This window comes from Myxocyprinus asiaticus, chromosome 27 (assembly GCF_019703515.2).
Source record: "Myxocyprinus asiaticus isolate MX2 ecotype Aquarium Trade chromosome 27, UBuf_Myxa_2, whole genome shotgun sequence".
In the NCBI taxonomy this organism is placed as follows: Eukaryota; Metazoa; Chordata; class Actinopteri; order Cypriniformes; family Catostomidae; genus Myxocyprinus; species Myxocyprinus asiaticus.
Genome location: NC_059370.1, coordinates 24,527,137 through 24,545,348, shown reverse-complemented (window position 1 = coordinate 24,545,348; position 18,212 = coordinate 24,527,137). Strand labels below are relative to the sequence as shown.

The window sequence follows — 18,212 nt, the reverse complement described above, 5'->3', positions numbered from 1 at the left end:
ATTGGTTCCACGTTCACTGTGGGGGAGGCGGATGCCGAGCCAGAGGTCCACAACATGGCCGCCGCCGAGCCAGATTTCCTAGTCATGGTCACCAAGCCAGAGTTCCTAGTCATGGTCGCTGAGCTAGCGCCATCTTTTGCCCCGAACCATCAGCCTGCTCCATGCCATGTCACAGCAACACCTCAGCCTGCTCCATGCCACGTCACAGCAACGCCTCAGTCTGCTCCATGCCACGTCACAGCCACACCTGAACAGTTGGACCTGGAGATGGTTCCCACCCTTATACCCACCCTTAGTTCTCCTGAGCAGGCAAGGGGAACTTTCGGCCCTCCGACCCTGCCTGGACCCTCCGAGCCCTGGACTTTGCCTTGGACTGTTGGTCCCTCGACATTGCCTCAGCTCGGCATTCCCTCGGCTCCACTGCGGTCCTTCAGCCTGTCGGCTTTGCCGGGGTCCCTTGTTCCTCCGGCTCCTCCTTGGTCTATCGGTCACCTGGCTCCACTTTGGCTCTCCGATCCTCTGGCTGCGCCTCGTCCCTCCGATCTGTCAGCTCCACTGAGGACCTCCTTCCCTACGGCTCCACCTTGGTCCTCAGTCCCACTGGCTCCACCTCAGTCTTCCGATCCCCCAGCTCCGCCTTGGCTCCACCCTGGCCCTTCGAGTCTTCGTCTACTCTCCGGGCACCGAGTTCCATGGCTTCGCCCCTCGAGCCTCTCACGACTCCACCTTCCATGGCTCCGCCCCTCGAGCCTCTCATGGCTCCACCCCCACGGACTCTGCCCTGGTCATACGCCCCACGCCTTAAGACACACCCCCCCCCAGCTCCCTACAGAACTTTGAATTTATGTCATGTTTTACATGTTTTGTTTATGTGTTGGGGTGTCGGGAGCCGCCCCTTAGTCGGGGGGATATGTCATGTGTATTTTGTTGATTCATGTCTTTTATTTTGAAAAGTTTAGTTCCTGTTTCATGTCATGTGATCCCTTGTCATGTGATTTCATGTTTTCCCTCCATGTTCATGTGTCATGTTTTTATTGGTTTATTGTTTAATTATCTTGTTAGAGTTCTGTTTGTTTATTGGTTTATGTTCTTCCATGTCTTGTATTTAAGCCCTCATCTTTTTCATTGTCCTTTATCAAGTATTGAATGTAACTTTGTAGTCAAGTCAAGCCATAGTCAAGTCCATGTTCACGTTTTATGTTTTCTTTCACGTTTATAGTTAGGGTTATATATATATATACGGCCCCATCGACCACTGTTTTTTTTTCTTCTTTTTTTTTCAACAGCCTTCACAATAAAACCTCTCAAATATAGATTTGCTGGTTTTATTTCACTTTGTTACACTTGTTGTGTTCCCGGTCAGAAATTGACGGCTATTTGAAATGAATGGATTAGACTGTCACGTTCATGGATAGATGAACCGAGTTGCAGACCAGAAATAGAACAAAATGACTTTTATAAAAAAAAAAAAAAAACATAAAAGCTGGGTACAAAAACAACAGAAACCTAGACTAAAGCCAACCTGGCTGGGAAAACAAAAACCCATGAGAGGGAAACACTAACAAAAACAACTGAACAAACGAACTAAGGAAAAATATTGAAACAGAAATAACTGGAACCAAATCTGGGAGAATAACCAGAAAACAGTGCTAAGCTGACCGACATGACACAGGAGAAATGACAATGAACCAACAAAGACTAGACCGACACAAGAAGAATATAAAGGGAAGGAAAAAAGGAGGGTAATGAGGGGAAACAGGTGATAGCAAGTGACATAACAAGAAAAGAACAAGGAATAAAAGAGGAGGAGGGGTGAGGGAACGAGGAGGCGGAGACAGGGAAGCACATGGCATACAAACACAAAGCCATGTGCAGACAAAAAATAAATAAAAAAACAACAAACACAACAAAAAGGCTAAAGTGTCAGAATTCTGCCACACAGGAAGAAAACAAGACAAAAGTGGCAGGACCCTGAAATAGACTACAAAATACAGAAATATTGATAACAATAAGGTTCCATTAATTAACATTATTTAATGCATTAGGTATCATGAACAAACTATTAACAATGTATTTTTCCAGCATTCATACATATTTTATACATTTATAAAAAAAATACAACTGTTCATTGTTATTTCATGTTAGTTCATTGTGCATTAACTAATGTTAACTAATACAACTTTTGATTTTAAAAGTGTATTAGTATATGTTTTAATTAACATTAACTAAGATTAAAAAATGCAGTAAAAGTATTGTTCATTGTTAGTTCATGTTAACTAATGTTGTTAACTATTGTTAATAAATGGAACCTTATTGTAAAGTGTTACTGAAATAATATGTGATCAGGAGCATTCCAGTCCTTTAGATGAGCACATATGTGGATGTGCGTTTGCATGGACAACACACACACACACACACACAAACACACACACACACAAACACACACACACACAAACACACACACACACACACGTTGGTGCAGCTATCAATATGAGGACTCTCCATAGACATAATGATTTTTATACTGTACGAACTATAAATTCTATCCCCTAACCCTACCCCTAAACCTAACCCTCACAAAAAAACTTTGAGCATTTTTACTTTTTCAATAAAACATCGTTTAGTATGTTTTTTAAGCGATTTAAATTATGGAGACACTAGAAATGTCCTCATAAACCACATTTATAGCATAATACCTTTGTAATTACTAGTTTGTAACCTGAAAAAATGACCTCATAAACCACTTAAACCTGCCCAAACACACATACACACACACACACACACACACACACACACACACACACAAACACACACAGCGTGTGTTGAGTGCCCTCTTGTGCGTTCTCTTTCCATGTACACTCTGAGGAATATTTCAAGAACTGTTGATCATATTATGTTGTGTTTGGGCTCATTTGAATCAGGATAGTCTGCTGTAAGTTACGATACGTCATTGTCTATGTTATATGTATGTTTTTGGAAGTAATAAGGAAAAATGTTACAAAAAGACACTTCTGTTTATTATATGTATGTGTCTGAAGGAATTTCATACACTAATACTCACTGCAGATTGGCCTCTGAGTGAAACAAATTGTTCATTACATTCTACTAATTGAGACCATTCCAACGATATATAAACAAATTTGCAAATGATGAGAATGAAACTGTTCTAATTTGTTAGCAAATTAAAAAACTTTATTTAAGAATAGAATTCTTATTTTATATATATATATATATATATATATATATATATATATATATATATATATATATATATATATATATAAATGATAATAAAGATACAAAAATGAAAAATGGAACTGAACTACAAAAATTAAATATGGTTCAACAAAATAGAGGCTAATGTGAAAAGAAAATACAAACAGGGCATTAGCTTACCCATATGCTTCAGCATACATCACCTTAATACATGCTTATATCATTCACAGCACCCTATGCACCCAAGTACCTGCTCAAACCACCAAAAGCATCCCATGCATTCAACACATGCTTAAATCACTCTGTAACAAGACCTTCAGGTTCAGATATGGAAAATGAGGAGATGGGGAGCAGTGACACGCTTCAGGTCAGGCTTTTATTCTCTTGCCTTCTGTGCAGCAGATACACTCTTTTGGGGTTTTCACTCAGTTCAATAATTCACTATCAAAAATAAACATAAACTTCTTCACAAACACTCAATAGCTTCAAAACGTAATGTAAACAGTTTGACAATGCTGCACACTCTCTCTCTCTCTCTTCTGGCGTGTTCAGCTGTTTTAAGGTATCTCTCCGCTATCACTGTAATGAGAAACAGCTGTTAGAAATTATGTCAACCATCTTGATGAGCCACACCACTCCCTCTCTCCCGCAGACAGACACACGATCACGCCCCCCATCACCACACACTCAAAGCACTTTATGCATTTCCAACCAGGCTCCAAGGACATGCATAACAGCTAAAAACACCAGAATTCTCATATTTTCACCTATAACATGTATTACACTTATTCACTAAACTGGAAAACACTATGGGCTATAAATAATTAAATAACATATGAGTAATTCTAAATTTACATTCCCAGTCCTTGCATGTGCAGCAAATGTGGTCAAACTCCACACAAGCAATCCATATGCCTCCTTCAAAAATGATCCATAACAAACACCCCATTTTAACATACAACTCTTCTAAACACATATTTAATGTAATTTATCAGCATTCTGTGTAAAATTTGATATTTACCCAAAGAATTATCAAAATCAGAAAAACCAGGAGCTCTCTTTCCCAATGTGTGTTATCACATTTCTAACACAAGAGAGTGCCGGAAAGCAGGTGCCGCAAAACTCCTGTTCTTAAAGGGGCCACATCCAATTTATGACGAGTTCATATACCTGCAGTGCCAGAGACAGCTAAAGATGAGGCCTGGGACACAGTGGATGAAGATGACAGCTATACTGTTTGAGCCAGCTGCAGCACACCCATAGACAGTTCACCAAAGCCCTTACCTACTGAGCCTACCTCAGAGATAGTTGCAGAGGTATTTCCTCAGCAGAGATATGGAAAGAGGGTTTCCTGGAGGACAGTCGAGATGATACTGCCAGATAAGCACACCAAGGAGGAGATTGGTGAGCTCATAGTTCTGGACCAATTATTTTGTGTTCTCACATATGACAGGGCCTGGGTAAAGGAAGATGACCCGGACAATGGACTGATGGCAGCTAAATTAGCCGTGCAGTATGTCAACGTGCACAAATGAAGACCAAATGCCACAACACCCAAAGTTAAAGAGACAATCAGGACATTGTATGTAGCTCTGAGTTTGGTGGTAAAAGGGGAACTGAAAAAAGAGCCTGCTTGACCATACTTCTTCGTATGTGGAATTTCGCTGTCCAGTAGTAAATGTGACAACACAAGCCACATCTGCACAGTTTTTCATTTTTATTCTACAGTATGTAAATTTGCGTTAGATTACATCTTTGATCATTGTAACATGTCTCACTGTTTTTGTCTCACCCAGCTTTTCCTGCCACAAGTGGTGGGTTTTCAAGTTACAAGCTAAAGATACTCGAGATGTCTCGAGACTATTACTTTCTGTTTGATTGCATAGGGTCACACAGTTTTTTTGTTGATGTGTTTTTTGAATGGGTGAACACCCCCATATCTACCTATGACAAGTTAACAATTTAGATTTAAAGGATTTCTATGGACTGTAGGTCAGTTACAATATTATGTACACTGATATGGAAATAAAACAAGCAATATATTTACTTAAAAGCCACTTTAAGTAATTTAAGTAATGAACTTGATGAAAAATCTTACTCGATTGACAGCCATAGTTGAAATATGCTAAGTTAATTAATCACATTTTTATCCAAAAATTCTCATAATAGGCTTGATAAGTAAATAAACGGATATTTGTAAAGATCAGAAAACTGGGTAAAACTTTATGTGAAGTTCAATTATTTTTTTAAATATACGAATGTGCATATACAAATGATCTTTTAAGCTTTATTTAATATAGGCCTATTAATATTTGTTATAAATGGAAATGATTGTAAAGTCAAAATTGTATGTACAGTATCTGATTTAAGTATAAAGTATACATTACAAGTATAATGTACTCTATGTTTGGATGCCTTGGTATTGTTAACAAACTTTTTTGCTAATACTAATAAACAGACTTGTGAAAAATAAAATAAATAAAAATAAAGAGAAAATTAATTCAAAATGCTTTTTTAGAGCTACTGTTGGTATTTATTTTCTTTCTGTCTGTCTGTCTTTCTTTCTTCCTTTCTTTCTTTTTCCTTCCTTTCTGTCATTCTTTTTTGCTACGTACATTTGTCCATGTTTCCATAGCATGTTTTTTGTTTTTCATTTCCTCCCAATAAGACCCTAACTCTTCCTGTTTGTTAGAGGTGCAGTTGTGGGCAGAATGGACAGAATGGTCCAGTTGTGGGCAGAATGTTTTACAATACTTTTATTACAGTTTTATTACATATTTGAAATATTCAACATAAAGAATATTAAAAATACATTTTGTGTTACAGTAATACTGTAATTTGTATATATTTATCATAAAATAAGTAATGTCAAAATGGATTAAACAACCTAAACTATTCATATAAACATTAGAACAAAGGAGAAACAGTGCAGTAGCAGCTCACATCTCTTTAACATCCTTAGGAAGAGGAACAAGAAAGAATCATTCATTGGGCTGAACTCATGAGGAGGCGGAGGTGTTCAAAAGCACTCGACAGAGAAAATTATTATATCAACTTTCTGTACCTTATCAAAGTGCTCATTGACAGAGACAAAGGTTGAGAGAAACAACAGAGAGTAAACAGAAAGACAGCAAAAAGACAGCACAGAGGACAGGCTGCAAAACAGACTTACAAGTTACTTCAGAAGGGAAGTAACCTTTTTTTTTTTTTTTTGCAAGAAGCAAAAGGTAATAAACTACAGGGTGTGGAAAGCCTTTTAAAAAATTGCCTTTAAAAACATTTCCATCAGTTTTGTATAAAAAAACATATAAAGATATTGTTGTTTTCAGCACCATGACAATTGTTGCCGTTCCTCGAGTGATCTTTCTCCATTTCTTGCTCCTTGTTCTCCTTCATGTGTTGTCAGCCTCACAGAATGAAACCTCCATCAGTAAGTCTTCTTTTATTTATTATATTACTAGCTGTAAGGTTACTGATTGTCTGCAACTTTGACTGGTTTTCCTGTCGGTATTAAAAGACTGTTGATGGACAAGACAGTATTATGTCAAAAAAAAAAAAAAAAAAAAGTACAGTAGGCTACATTACAGTAAATGTTGTTAGGTATCTTAGGTACTGGAAAGTTACCAGATATTTCAGAGCAAATCAGTAATAAATGAGACATAATTAAACATAATAAACAGTAATGACTAATAAGATCTGTCTGAGTGGGTCATTCCTTAATCTTTTTTTTATTTTTATTTTTATTTTTTATTTTGTTCAGTGAATAACTTTCAGTACAAATTCAGTGAGAAAATTTTAAAAGGTGAAATTGAAGTATATGACATGAAGCTTCAAACTGCATTTATAAAAATAGTAGTTACGGTTTTGATTGCTTTCTGAGTGGTCTCACTTTGTATAATTATTTCATAAAAAGGCTATTCTGTCATTCTTAGGAAATCAGGTGCGGACCTTCACTGTGGTAAATGACACCCTACCGGACAAGCATAAGGAGCAGATACAAAGCAAACAAGCTGTACTACTTGTTCCTCTCCTCTGCCTCCTGGCCTTCCTCATTGGACTTCCAGCCAACTTGCTTGCCCTATGGGTGCTGCTCTTCCGAACCAAGAAATTACCTTCCACCATTCTGCTGATCAATCTGACCTCCTGTGACCTTCTGTTACTTCTGGTGCTCCCCTTTCGTATTGTCTATCACTTCCAGGGCAACAACTGGACTTTTGGGGAACCATACTGTCGCATTGTGATTGGACTCTTCTATGGAAACATGTACGGCTCAGTGGTATGTCTGGCAATGATCGCTGTGGATCGTTACGTAGCTATAGTTCACCCTTTTGGTGCCAAGACACTTCGTAGTAAGAAAAATTCAGTCCTCATGAGTGTATTGGTTTGGATTGTAGTTGCAGCTGCTGCTCTGCCCTTGTTAGTATCAAAACAGTCTTATGAGATAAAGAACCTTCCTATAATCACCTGCCATGATGCACTGCCTCCTGAGGAGCAGCAAAAATACTTCCAGCCTTACTTTGTTACCCTCTTCTCTGTCTGCTTCCTGCTTTCACTGCTGGTAGTGCTGTTTTGCTACGGTGCTGTCTTATGCATTCTTGTGGCTAAAGGTCTGCGTTATGCCAATACAGTCCGAGTGACTGTGCTGATGTTGGTGATTTTTGTGGTTTGCTTTTTGCCAAGTAATGTTATCTTACTGTTGCATTACTCAGAGTTAAACTTTGAGAATAGTCAACTTTATTTGCCTTACCTGATCGCTCTGTCTCTCAGCACCTTCAACAGCTGCATTGATCCCTTTATCTTATATTATGTGTCTGAGGATTTCAGGAAGAGGGTGCTAAATGCTCTTAGCTGTTCTGCATCTGATTCAGAATCCTCTTCAGAAACATCTAGGTCAAAGATTGCCTTGCTATTGAAGTTGAGCAGGGCTGAAGGAACCTTAAATGGAGGAAAAGCTTGATTGTGAGTTTCTATGAGAGGTGTGGAAATGAGAAGACATTCAAAAATCCCAGGGAACAAACTGTGCAATATATCAAACTGTAAATTAATTTGACTGTAAACTAAAAACTGAATACACTTACTGGAAAACAGTGGAAGGTAAAATGTAAAGTTACTGTATTACATTTCAACAAATGCAAATGCTGACATGATGTACTATACAATTCTGACATTATAAACTATACAATTTGTTTTGTGCTTTTTAAACTACATTTCAATGTAAAGATCAAAAATGACTTTTTACAAACTTGTACTCTGTAACATAATTTGTAACAAATTTTTTGTATGTGTGAATTTGTATAAAGGAAGTGCTAAGTCAAATGTCAAATTTTTAGCCATGTCTAGCTTTCATCTTGTGACATGAACTTATTAATTCCTCTATAAATGATCTTCTTTATAAATAACAGTTCTCAAATACATCATGCACTATTGCTGATGATACTGTTGTTCATGCCAAATTCCTCTTACCCATTATACCTCCATTGTCTAACTCTAACACAAAACTGAAATATTGATATTCAGTGGAAACTACTGACTTCTCATGTCTTAAAACCTACACACCTTACAGTGATGCCATTATGGAGCCGAGAGTGACCTAGAGTGGAGGTAAGAGCACAGGGTGGATCCAATATTACACTTATATAACTGACATTATAAAGATTTCAGTTACAGTCTTTATACCTTTCCTTAGTAATTTTCTTGAAAACAATAATAAATAATTATGAATGTAGCACTACAAAATATCAAGGTCTAAACAGTACTGGCTATGTTGGGTCTGGGTCAGTAACACCCATAATGCGTTTCAAGTGCTGATGAAAGCCAGTGGCTGTGTAACGAAGCTGGCAACAGGCAGACGAAGAGACGATGAAGTAGTGCGATGAACCCAAGTGCAGTTTATTTACATAAGTGAAATCCACAACCGTTTAACCAAATGTGAAACAAACATAAACAAACTTGACTAAACTTAACATGATTTGGCTTGACTATGAAATAAAACATAAACTTGATTTGGCTATAAACTTGACACAGAACGAAGTACACCAACAATGATACATGCAAACAATACCTGACCAAGGACAATGGATAACATGAGGGCTTACATTACAAAGATGACCAGTGACAAGACTAAACTATAAACAAGATAAAGACTAATAACAAAGTAATCAAATAATGAACCAATGAAAACAAGACACATGATCATGGAGGGAAACAGGAATCACATGACTAGGGAACACATGACATAAAACAGGTACTAGAATTTCAAAATAAAAGACATGAAAAACATGAACCAACAGAATAAACATGACAGGCTGGTTCTGGCGGCCACCACAGTCTGGATGTTTTGGAGAATGAGGAATAAATATGAAACATTGATTCAGAAGAAGATGATATGAAGGCCTCTGAGAAGATCACACATACAGTACACACACACACACACACACACACACACACACACACAGGGCTCCAGACTAAAAAAATGACATAGGAGCCATTGGCTCCTAAACTGAAACATTAAGGAGCCAAATGGCTGTTTTTAGTAGCCAAATCACAGAATTGCTCGATTTAGATTGCTGTTCAGAAACATGATAGAAAGCCAAAGAAAAGGAAGTCAGCTGATAACCCATTCATCGAAAGGTTTAATAAACAGTATATATAGTTGAGAAGATAAGTTTGCATCCCCTTTTGTCTCATAAATGTTCATACCCCTTTCATAATTTATACAAATATAAGAGATAAATGTTTTTTTTTTGTTTAGTACTGCTCTTCAGAATCTACATTACATATATTTACATAAAGTATAGTATGCATATAGTGCGTTGTCTTCTTGAGCATCAATGAATGTTTGCACCTTGTATAATAGTTGTGTACAAGTCCCTTAATTGTCCTAAGTGTCAAAAGCTTGATTATACACACACACACACACACACACACACACACAATATATATATATATATATATATATATATATATATATATATATATATTAAAGAAATGTCCCTTTTTCAGGACACTGTATTTTAAAGATATTTTTTTAAAAATTCAAAAAAACTTTACAGATCTTTATTGTAAAGGGTTTAAACAATGTTTTCCATGCTTGTTCAATGAACCATAAACAATTAATGAACATGCACCTGTGGTGTCATTAAGACACTAACAGGTAGGCAATTAAGGTCACAGTCATAAAAATTAGGGCACTAAAGAGACTCTGAAAAACACCAAAAGAAAGATGCCCAGGGTCCCTACTCATCTGCTTGAAAGTGCCTTAGGCATGCTGCATGGAGGCATGAGGACTGCAGATGTGGCCAGGGCAATAAATTGCAATGTCCATACTGTGAGACACCTAAGACAGCACTACAGGGAGACAGGAAGGACAGCTGATCGTCCTCGCAGTGACAGACCATGTGTAACAACACCTGCACAGGATCGGTACATCCGAATATCACACCTGCGGGACAGGTACAGGATGGCAACAACAACTGCCCAAGTTATTCCAGGAATGCACAATCCCTCCATCAGTGCTCAGACTGTCCGCAATAGGCTGAGAGAGGCTGGACTGAGGGCTTGTAGGCCTGTTGTAAAGCAGGTCCATGACCCTCCAGCATGGCAATGCAACCAGCCATACTGCTTGTTCTGTGCATGATTTCCTGCAAGGCAGGATTGTCAATGTTCTGCCATGGCCAGCAAAGATCCCGGATCTCAATCCTGTTGAACATGTCTGGGACCTGTTGGATCGGAGGGTGTGGGCTAGGGCCATTCCCCCCCAGGAATGTCCGGGAACTTGCAAGTGCCTTGGTGGAAGAGTGGGGTAACATCTCACAGCAAGAACTGGCAAATCTGGTGCAGTCCATGAGGAGGAGATGCACTGCAGTACTTAATGCATCTAGTGGCCACACCAGATACTGACTGTTACTTTTGACCCCCACTTTGTTCAGGGACACATTATTCCATTTCTGTTAGTCACATGTCTGTGAAACTTGTTCAGTTTATGTCTTAGTTGTTGAATCTTTTTATGTTCATACAAATATTTACACGTTAAGTTTGCTGAAAATAAAAGCAGTTGAAAATGAGAGGACGTTTCTCTTTTGCTGAGTTTATATATGTATATATATATATATATATATATATATATATATATATATATATATATATATATATATATATATATATATATCAGTATTGTCATGGATTCACCAGGCTCTCTCGCCACACACACACACACACACAGCCTTCCCTCTCACCCAAATACGAATCACCTGCACCTGTCTCTCATCACCACACTAATCAGCTCCCTACATAAGTCACACTCACTCCTCAGTTGATGTCTGGTCTCCCATGGAATATCTGTTCTCCAGAGATAGCCAACGATTTCTTCAAGGTTCCTCTCCAGTGATCTGTTTCTTCTCTTCTCGTGCCCCTGTCTGATGTTTGTGAGTGTGGCTCATCAAGGACTCGCTCTTCCTATATGACTACAGACTGTTATCAGTGTACTGTTCATCATTTACTGTTCAGCATCTTCTGATTTATACTCACCTGTTTACTTAAACTGTGCATTTAATAAATACCTGCTTTGTCTTCAAACATCTTTGAGTCTGGGTTTCTGTTACAAGTATTAGTAATATACTGTGTATTTCATTTAAAACCTGACAATTTTTTTTCTAAATTATTTAGCTTGTGCTATCTTTAAAATAAATGCCACTTGGTTTGATATTTTGCTATTCAGAGCAAAGACATAGTACATACAGTAATTGTCAATTAAGTGTTGAAATACTTCTTGGGGCCACTGTACATAACTGTATTTGCCCACACACCTAAAAAAATTTGAGTATGCCCTCAGTTGTCATGGTCTTAGAATGACCCAGCAGCTCAATGGTCTGTTGATTTCATCCTTTCTGCCTTTGTTTGAACCCCCTTTTTGCAACATTCTTTATTGTGACTGTGAAAGCAGCAGAAACCAAAAACAGAAATGAGAACTATAGTTAGGCACAATACAGCTGAGCTGACTCTGTGGTTTATCTGCAATAATTCAACTGCTCATTGTTTCTGCTTCCACATTTACAACTTTGCATAGTCATGTAATAACTGCAAAATGTTGAAAGTTGGGATTTCCACATATATTGATTGAAGGAGAAGAACACAAGGGTCTTTATTTGCCGTTTTTATTTGCGAAAACTCGCTGACATACTGGAATTTCCCCTCTTGCACACATCGTATCAAGAGTGTGCTAGCAGGTACTTTAAACATTGGTCAGCACTCATTTTGTGTACTATTATGTAATGTGCAAAGTTGAAGAATAATTTGAATATAATCTATTCAAACCTTAATTTCAGTGCATTTGAGCCTTTCCCCATTGTCAATCATTATTTCTGGCCACAACCATGTTTCCACAGTGGTTGCACAATTTGGGATGACTGATAACTGGCAAAACACTACCCCATGAGTAGTTTTAATATTTTAATTTAGTTGTTGTATGTGCATGGCTTTCACTGACTTATTTTCATTGCAATCAAAATTTGCATTTTAAATTAGAGCCTGATCTAATTGTGCCCCATTTTGACTGATGCAATTTCATTGTGTTATGAACTCACCCTCTCTTGTTTGTATATTTGAAAATGTGCGTGTGTGTTGAAATCAGAATTTCCACAGGTTCCAGTCAACATATAAAAACTCAATGAGCAGAGCAAGAGAGAAGTCTCTGAAAACAAAGGCTTACAGGATCATGAGACTTTACATCCTTTTCAGCATTCTAGTTTCGGCTGGTGAGAAATTCTAATTTTGTTCCACATTTGCAAACAATATATATATATATAGCTTAAAAGGTTGATTTAAACAAGTGTTTTTGCTATTTAAAAAAAATAAATAAATAAAAAAAAATAAAAAACTTTTTCATTTGTTTTTTTTCAGTACTTTTCAGCCCACATGTTGATGCCAGTCAAGGTATGACATACCTTATATGACACTGAATTAAGATATACAGGTAGACAACACAAAGATACATGGACCATAGAATAAGCTACATATAATGTAACTTTTTCCCCCCCACAGTGAAATTTGGCTCTCTTTGCAGTGGCAACCCAAGTAACAGTAAAAGAGGATGTGATACAAAGTATGGCTGTGGAAACTATGGAGCCAGCCGGTAAAGTGTGTGCGTGTGTGCGTGTGTGTGTGTGTGTGTGTGTGTGTGTAGTTCTTCTTGACCACCCGTATAAAAAGTACTAGTTCTCAAACTAATTACTTTTTCTGTGACCGCTCCTCTAAGCTCTTCCCAGCAGTCATTAATTATACATTTAGCAGAAGTCTGTTTGTGGTGGTGGCGGTGATATAATTGTGTGTTTTGCTACACAATCTGGATACCAACAATCCAAACAAGAAGAAACCCAACATGCTTCTTTATTGTAATTTTTTAGAGGAATAGTTCACTTAAAATATGAAAACTTTGTCATAATTTAATCACCTTTATATGTTGTTCCAAACCCATATGTTTTGTTGTGTGGAACTCAAAGGAATACTATTTTCCGGAATGTCCAGTTCGCTCTTTTCCATACAACTGAAATAAATGGGGACTGGGGGTGTCAAGCTCCAACAATGACAAAACAGCATCATAGGGGGTATTTACACTTGGTCACTTCATGCGTTTTTACTGATCTGATTGCAAGTCACACTTGGGCACATCCACGTGTCTCCACCAAATGGATATAAATACTGTATGATCTTGAATTCCCGCGCTATATGCATAGTAAAACACCACCTCCGGAGGTGGTTTGAGTGATCGTATATATATCCGTCTCGAATCCTTCTTGGAGGGCATTTAGACTTGGCCTTTTCTTGATTGGATAGTGATACGATCGGTAAAAACGCATGAAGTGACTAAGTGTAAATACCACCGTAGAGGTACCATAAATGTGGTCCGTATGACTTATGCACTATAATCGGAGTCACGTGCCCAAAGATTAGATGCTGCACCATGAAGAAACGTTATTTATTAAGATATGAACAAAACGAAAATTATTAAAATTCTTTGTGCAGCATTGTCTGATATCATCGGACTAAGATATTTGACTGGTATTTTATATATATATATATATATATGGCTGAACGGCAAGTGTACTTTTCATATGTTTTTATTAGACTAGAAGGGGGTTTCATTGCGATGAGGGTCAGGATGAAGTGGAGCAGGCAGCACATTTGATGCACATTATATATGCATTGCTGTACCTGTTTGCAGCTGTACAATACTGTTTCTGATGAGACATGTCTCTCCAATGATCTGATCGACTACTGAATGTGGCCACTGTCCGTTTTACTGAGCCATTTCACGTCAGTCAGCGTCAAGTGCGCATTGCATTACAGATTATCTTTATTCAAATGCTGTATTTATCTCAGTACATGATTGTAATAGAACAGAAAATATCTCAAACTAAGAAATCTTCGCTGTAATTTTTAGTTACTGTATGTGCCTTCTCTATGATGACACGGGAAAGTTCTCCAAATGCAGCACATCCCAAACCAATATTTCCCTTTTACAGCTTATATTGGAATGCCTTTTTAATTAGTTACATACAAATAATATAGCCTACTATTGGCTTAACGATTACTTCTGTTTCAAGTGCTTAACTACATAGTGTTTTTTTTTTTTTTAATTATTATTCTAAATGTGAATTAAATGAAAATCAGAGTTTATAATCAGTCTGTTCAGTTCATTATTTGTCCAGCTAGAGTCGCCAATTCACATCCCCCCCCCCCAGTACAAGAGTGCGTAGGCACAGTCAAGAGTGTCCGGACGGTGCGCACATATTTACGGCAAGTTTATTTTTTTATAAATCAATATATGTTCGTGGGAAATTGCTTATGCACATTTCAATGCCCATTTTGTGCGTACGCAACATTTATACATCAGGCCCCAGATCTGATGCAACCTTTTTAGACGTGCCATGCTTGAATGTACAATGCATAATAAGATTTGAGATCTAGGATGGTGGAGAAGATTTTTAATGAGTTATGATTTAAATTGCTTAAATTGACCTAAATTTGGTCATGGTGAATAAATGACAGAATTTTCATTGGGTTAAACTATTCCTTTTAAGTGTGTGTGTGTGTGTGTGTGTGTGTTTTTGTACTTCAGTGACAGTGGCAAGCGCAAACACATGGGTCTTGACATTGTGTGTGCTGATGGAGCCACAGTTTATGCCCCATTTGATGTGAAGTTGAACGGCAAAGCTACACCTTACAAAAAGGACAATGCTATCAATAATGGCATTAGCTTGAGCGGAGAAGGTTTGTATTAAAATCTTTACATATGTGAAATCCTCTTTAGTATAAGCAGCAATACAGCACAAATACTTTGAGAAACTTGTTTAATGTAAATTACAATATGATAAAAATATTGCTGGTACTACTACTGCTACTAACAATATATAGTAGGACCAGCGGTGTAGTCAGGGCCATTCGCACGTATACACCTTATGCTTGCTTTTTTCCCAGAGCTGTTTGCATATAACGACTTCTAAGGATCAATATTTGTGTATACCCTCGGTATACCCTCTTGTTTTGCTGCTTCAGAAGTTCATAATATACTGTTGTGTTAGTTTCCCTTTAACTGTATTGGATGCTGTTTTGTGAAACTGGAGATTCTTTGTTGTAACTGATGCATTATCACTTGAATTCTACCATTCCCCACCCCTAACAACCATTGTCACCGGCATCATCGACTGAGGGAATTTATGACAGTGAGTGGAGAGAGTCACCCTCACACTGAAGCAGTATCAGGAAATATGCCAAACGTTCTGTAAAATAAGAAATCGTCCCATAATTAAGGGAAAAAATTGCATTCTGTATGAAATCCATATCCGATGCCGTTTGTCCCGTATTTTAGCGTCACACACCCAAACATCTGAGAATGTTTCACAAACCGAGAGAAATTGACCTGAAACACACACCTTTCACGTGAGTTGTGTGAGATATTGGCTGTTGCTTTACACAGACGATCAGTGATAATCAGCGCATCTTTTCTGTCAGAAGCAAGATAATTTTGTCAATCATATAGCATTCGAGTGCATGTTAATTGTTTCTCACCATTGGGATTTTAAAACACCAGTAAACACACCTATTCATGACATGCCATTACATTTGATTGCATATGTCAGAGCTCCTTCTGGTAGAAAGAGAGAAAGAGGTAAGAAAAACTGCATTAATTCAAAATAAAAGTCTAGTAGTTTAGGTGTAGTTAAAACACTTCATGTGATTTTCTTACATTTCCCTCATGATGAACACTATTTACTGCTAAAACAATTACAGTAATCCAAGGAGAAATACAGTATTTTTGTATTAAGCCTTTTCTCTCCCTTTCTCTCTTCTTCCTGGTCATTGTATTTAAGCATATTTCATTTTAAGTTTAGTAGGGGACGTTCACACTGAACGCATTTTTGCGTCCGTCAGAGATGTTTTTCAATGTAAAGCAGCGTCTTGCTTTACATTGAGTTATTTGAAGTTTATAACTCTTTTGTTTTATTTGTTTTCCTTTAATTTTGTGGTGTTTGTCATATGTGGTCAAGCATAACATGTCCACCCTGTTAGGAGAAGATATATGGGAAATTAATATAATTTAATAAATTCAATATACAGTTTTTATGTTAACAGAAATAAAATCGTAAATATTAGTTAACAAATATGTTTCCTAGATATCAATCACAGACCATGTAGTGGCTAAATTATCCACTGAATGTCCACCTTGTTATTGTCCACCCTGATGCTGCCCATTTAACAGGATGGACATCTGAATTTTTTAGTAATGTAGCTTGACCAGTATAACTAATACAATATTTAATATGTCCCTGTAATGATGAAACCTGAAGAAATTTGTAAAAGTAAGTTATTTTTCAAAAGTTTCAAAGCTCGGGGTGGGTTTGGGTAGCTCAGTGAGTATTGATGCTGACTACCACCCCTGGAGTCGTGAGTTCGAATCCAGGGTGTGCTGAGTGACTCCAGCCAGGTCTCCTAAGCAACCAAATTGGCCCGGTTGCTAGGGAAGGTAGGGTCACATGGGGTAACCTCCTCGTGGTCGCTATAATGTGGTTCTCGCTCTCAATGGGGCGCATGGTAAGTTGTGCGTGGATCGCAGAGAATAGCATGAGCCTCAACATGCGGAGTCTCCGCGGTGTCATGCACAACGAGCCACGTGATAAGATGCATGGATTGACTATCTCAGAAACTAACCATGCCAACATGAGGACCTACTAAGTAGTGGGAATTGGGCATTCCAAATTGGGAGAAAAGGGGATACATTTCTTTTTTTTTTTTTTTCAAAGCCGGAATGTCACCGAATTGTAGCAATGACCCATTTACAATATGAACAGAGTTGCAGTTCCGGCGCTCTCTATACGCAGATTATGCAGTCTACAGTCAGACGAACAGGGACTGGGCAATATTAAAACACTTTTTTTTTGGTAATACTACACCACTGATTAGAACAACATAATGTGTGTGGTCAATATTAGCTTCAGGAATGACACATTAAGTGCACATTAAGTTGTCTTTGAATAATGTTAATACTTGAGCCAAAAGTTTAATCTTACAATAATCTTGTATATTCCAAAATGATCTGTTTGTCAGGTCTTTGCTTCAAGCTGTTCTACATCAAGCCTGACAGTTACTCTGGGACTCTGAAGAAGGGGCAGAAGATCGGAACTATGCTCCCAATGCAGAAGGTCTATCCTGGCATCACTTCTCATGTTCATGTTCAAATGTGTGATAAATCAGATCCCACTAAATACTTCTGATGCTGATGGAGCTGTTAACCACATGCAATCCTCAAACAACTCAGTCACTCACATTCAGAAATTTGCCATTTATATAATTTTTTAACCTCTTCATGCTTTAAAGAAATAAACATTAAGAATTACTTCTAATAATCTACTATCTAGCACAAGTGGTCAAATACATTGCACAGTGCTTTGCAATTCAACAATAAAGTTTTGGAGACTTGTCCTGAGTGTTTTTGACTTTTG

The 18,212-nt window shown here is 37.7% G+C and overlaps 2 protein-coding genes and 1 long non-coding RNA gene across 8 annotated transcripts in view; all 3 read left to right on the top strand.

The window, feature by feature from the left end:
• LOC127417755 (uncharacterized) overlaps window positions 1-18,212 on the top strand; it is a 195,551-nt gene that overhangs the window by 64,790 nt on the left and 112,549 nt on the right. The gene's annotated exons all lie outside the window — the stretch shown is intronic.
• Window positions 6,145-8,644, top strand: LOC127417752 (proteinase-activated receptor 4-like). The gene is made up of 3 exons (XM_051657952.1): window positions 6,145-6,443; window positions 6,546-6,646; window positions 7,149-8,644. Exons 2-3 carry the CDS (start codon window positions 6,550-6,552, stop codon window positions 8,171-8,173), a joined length of 1,122 nt encoding a protein of 373 aa, XP_051513912.1. The 5' UTR covers window positions 6,145-6,443; window positions 6,546-6,549; the 3' UTR covers window positions 8,174-8,644.
• On the top strand, window positions 12,834-18,191 carry LOC127417754 (leukocyte cell-derived chemotaxin-2-like). Its single transcript, XM_051657956.1, has 5 exons — window positions 12,834-12,968; window positions 13,114-13,146; window positions 13,255-13,345; window positions 15,332-15,483; window positions 17,818-18,191. Exons 1-5 carry the CDS (start codon window positions 12,881-12,883, stop codon window positions 17,982-17,984), a joined length of 531 nt encoding a protein of 176 aa, XP_051513916.1. The 5' UTR covers window positions 12,834-12,880; the 3' UTR covers window positions 17,985-18,191.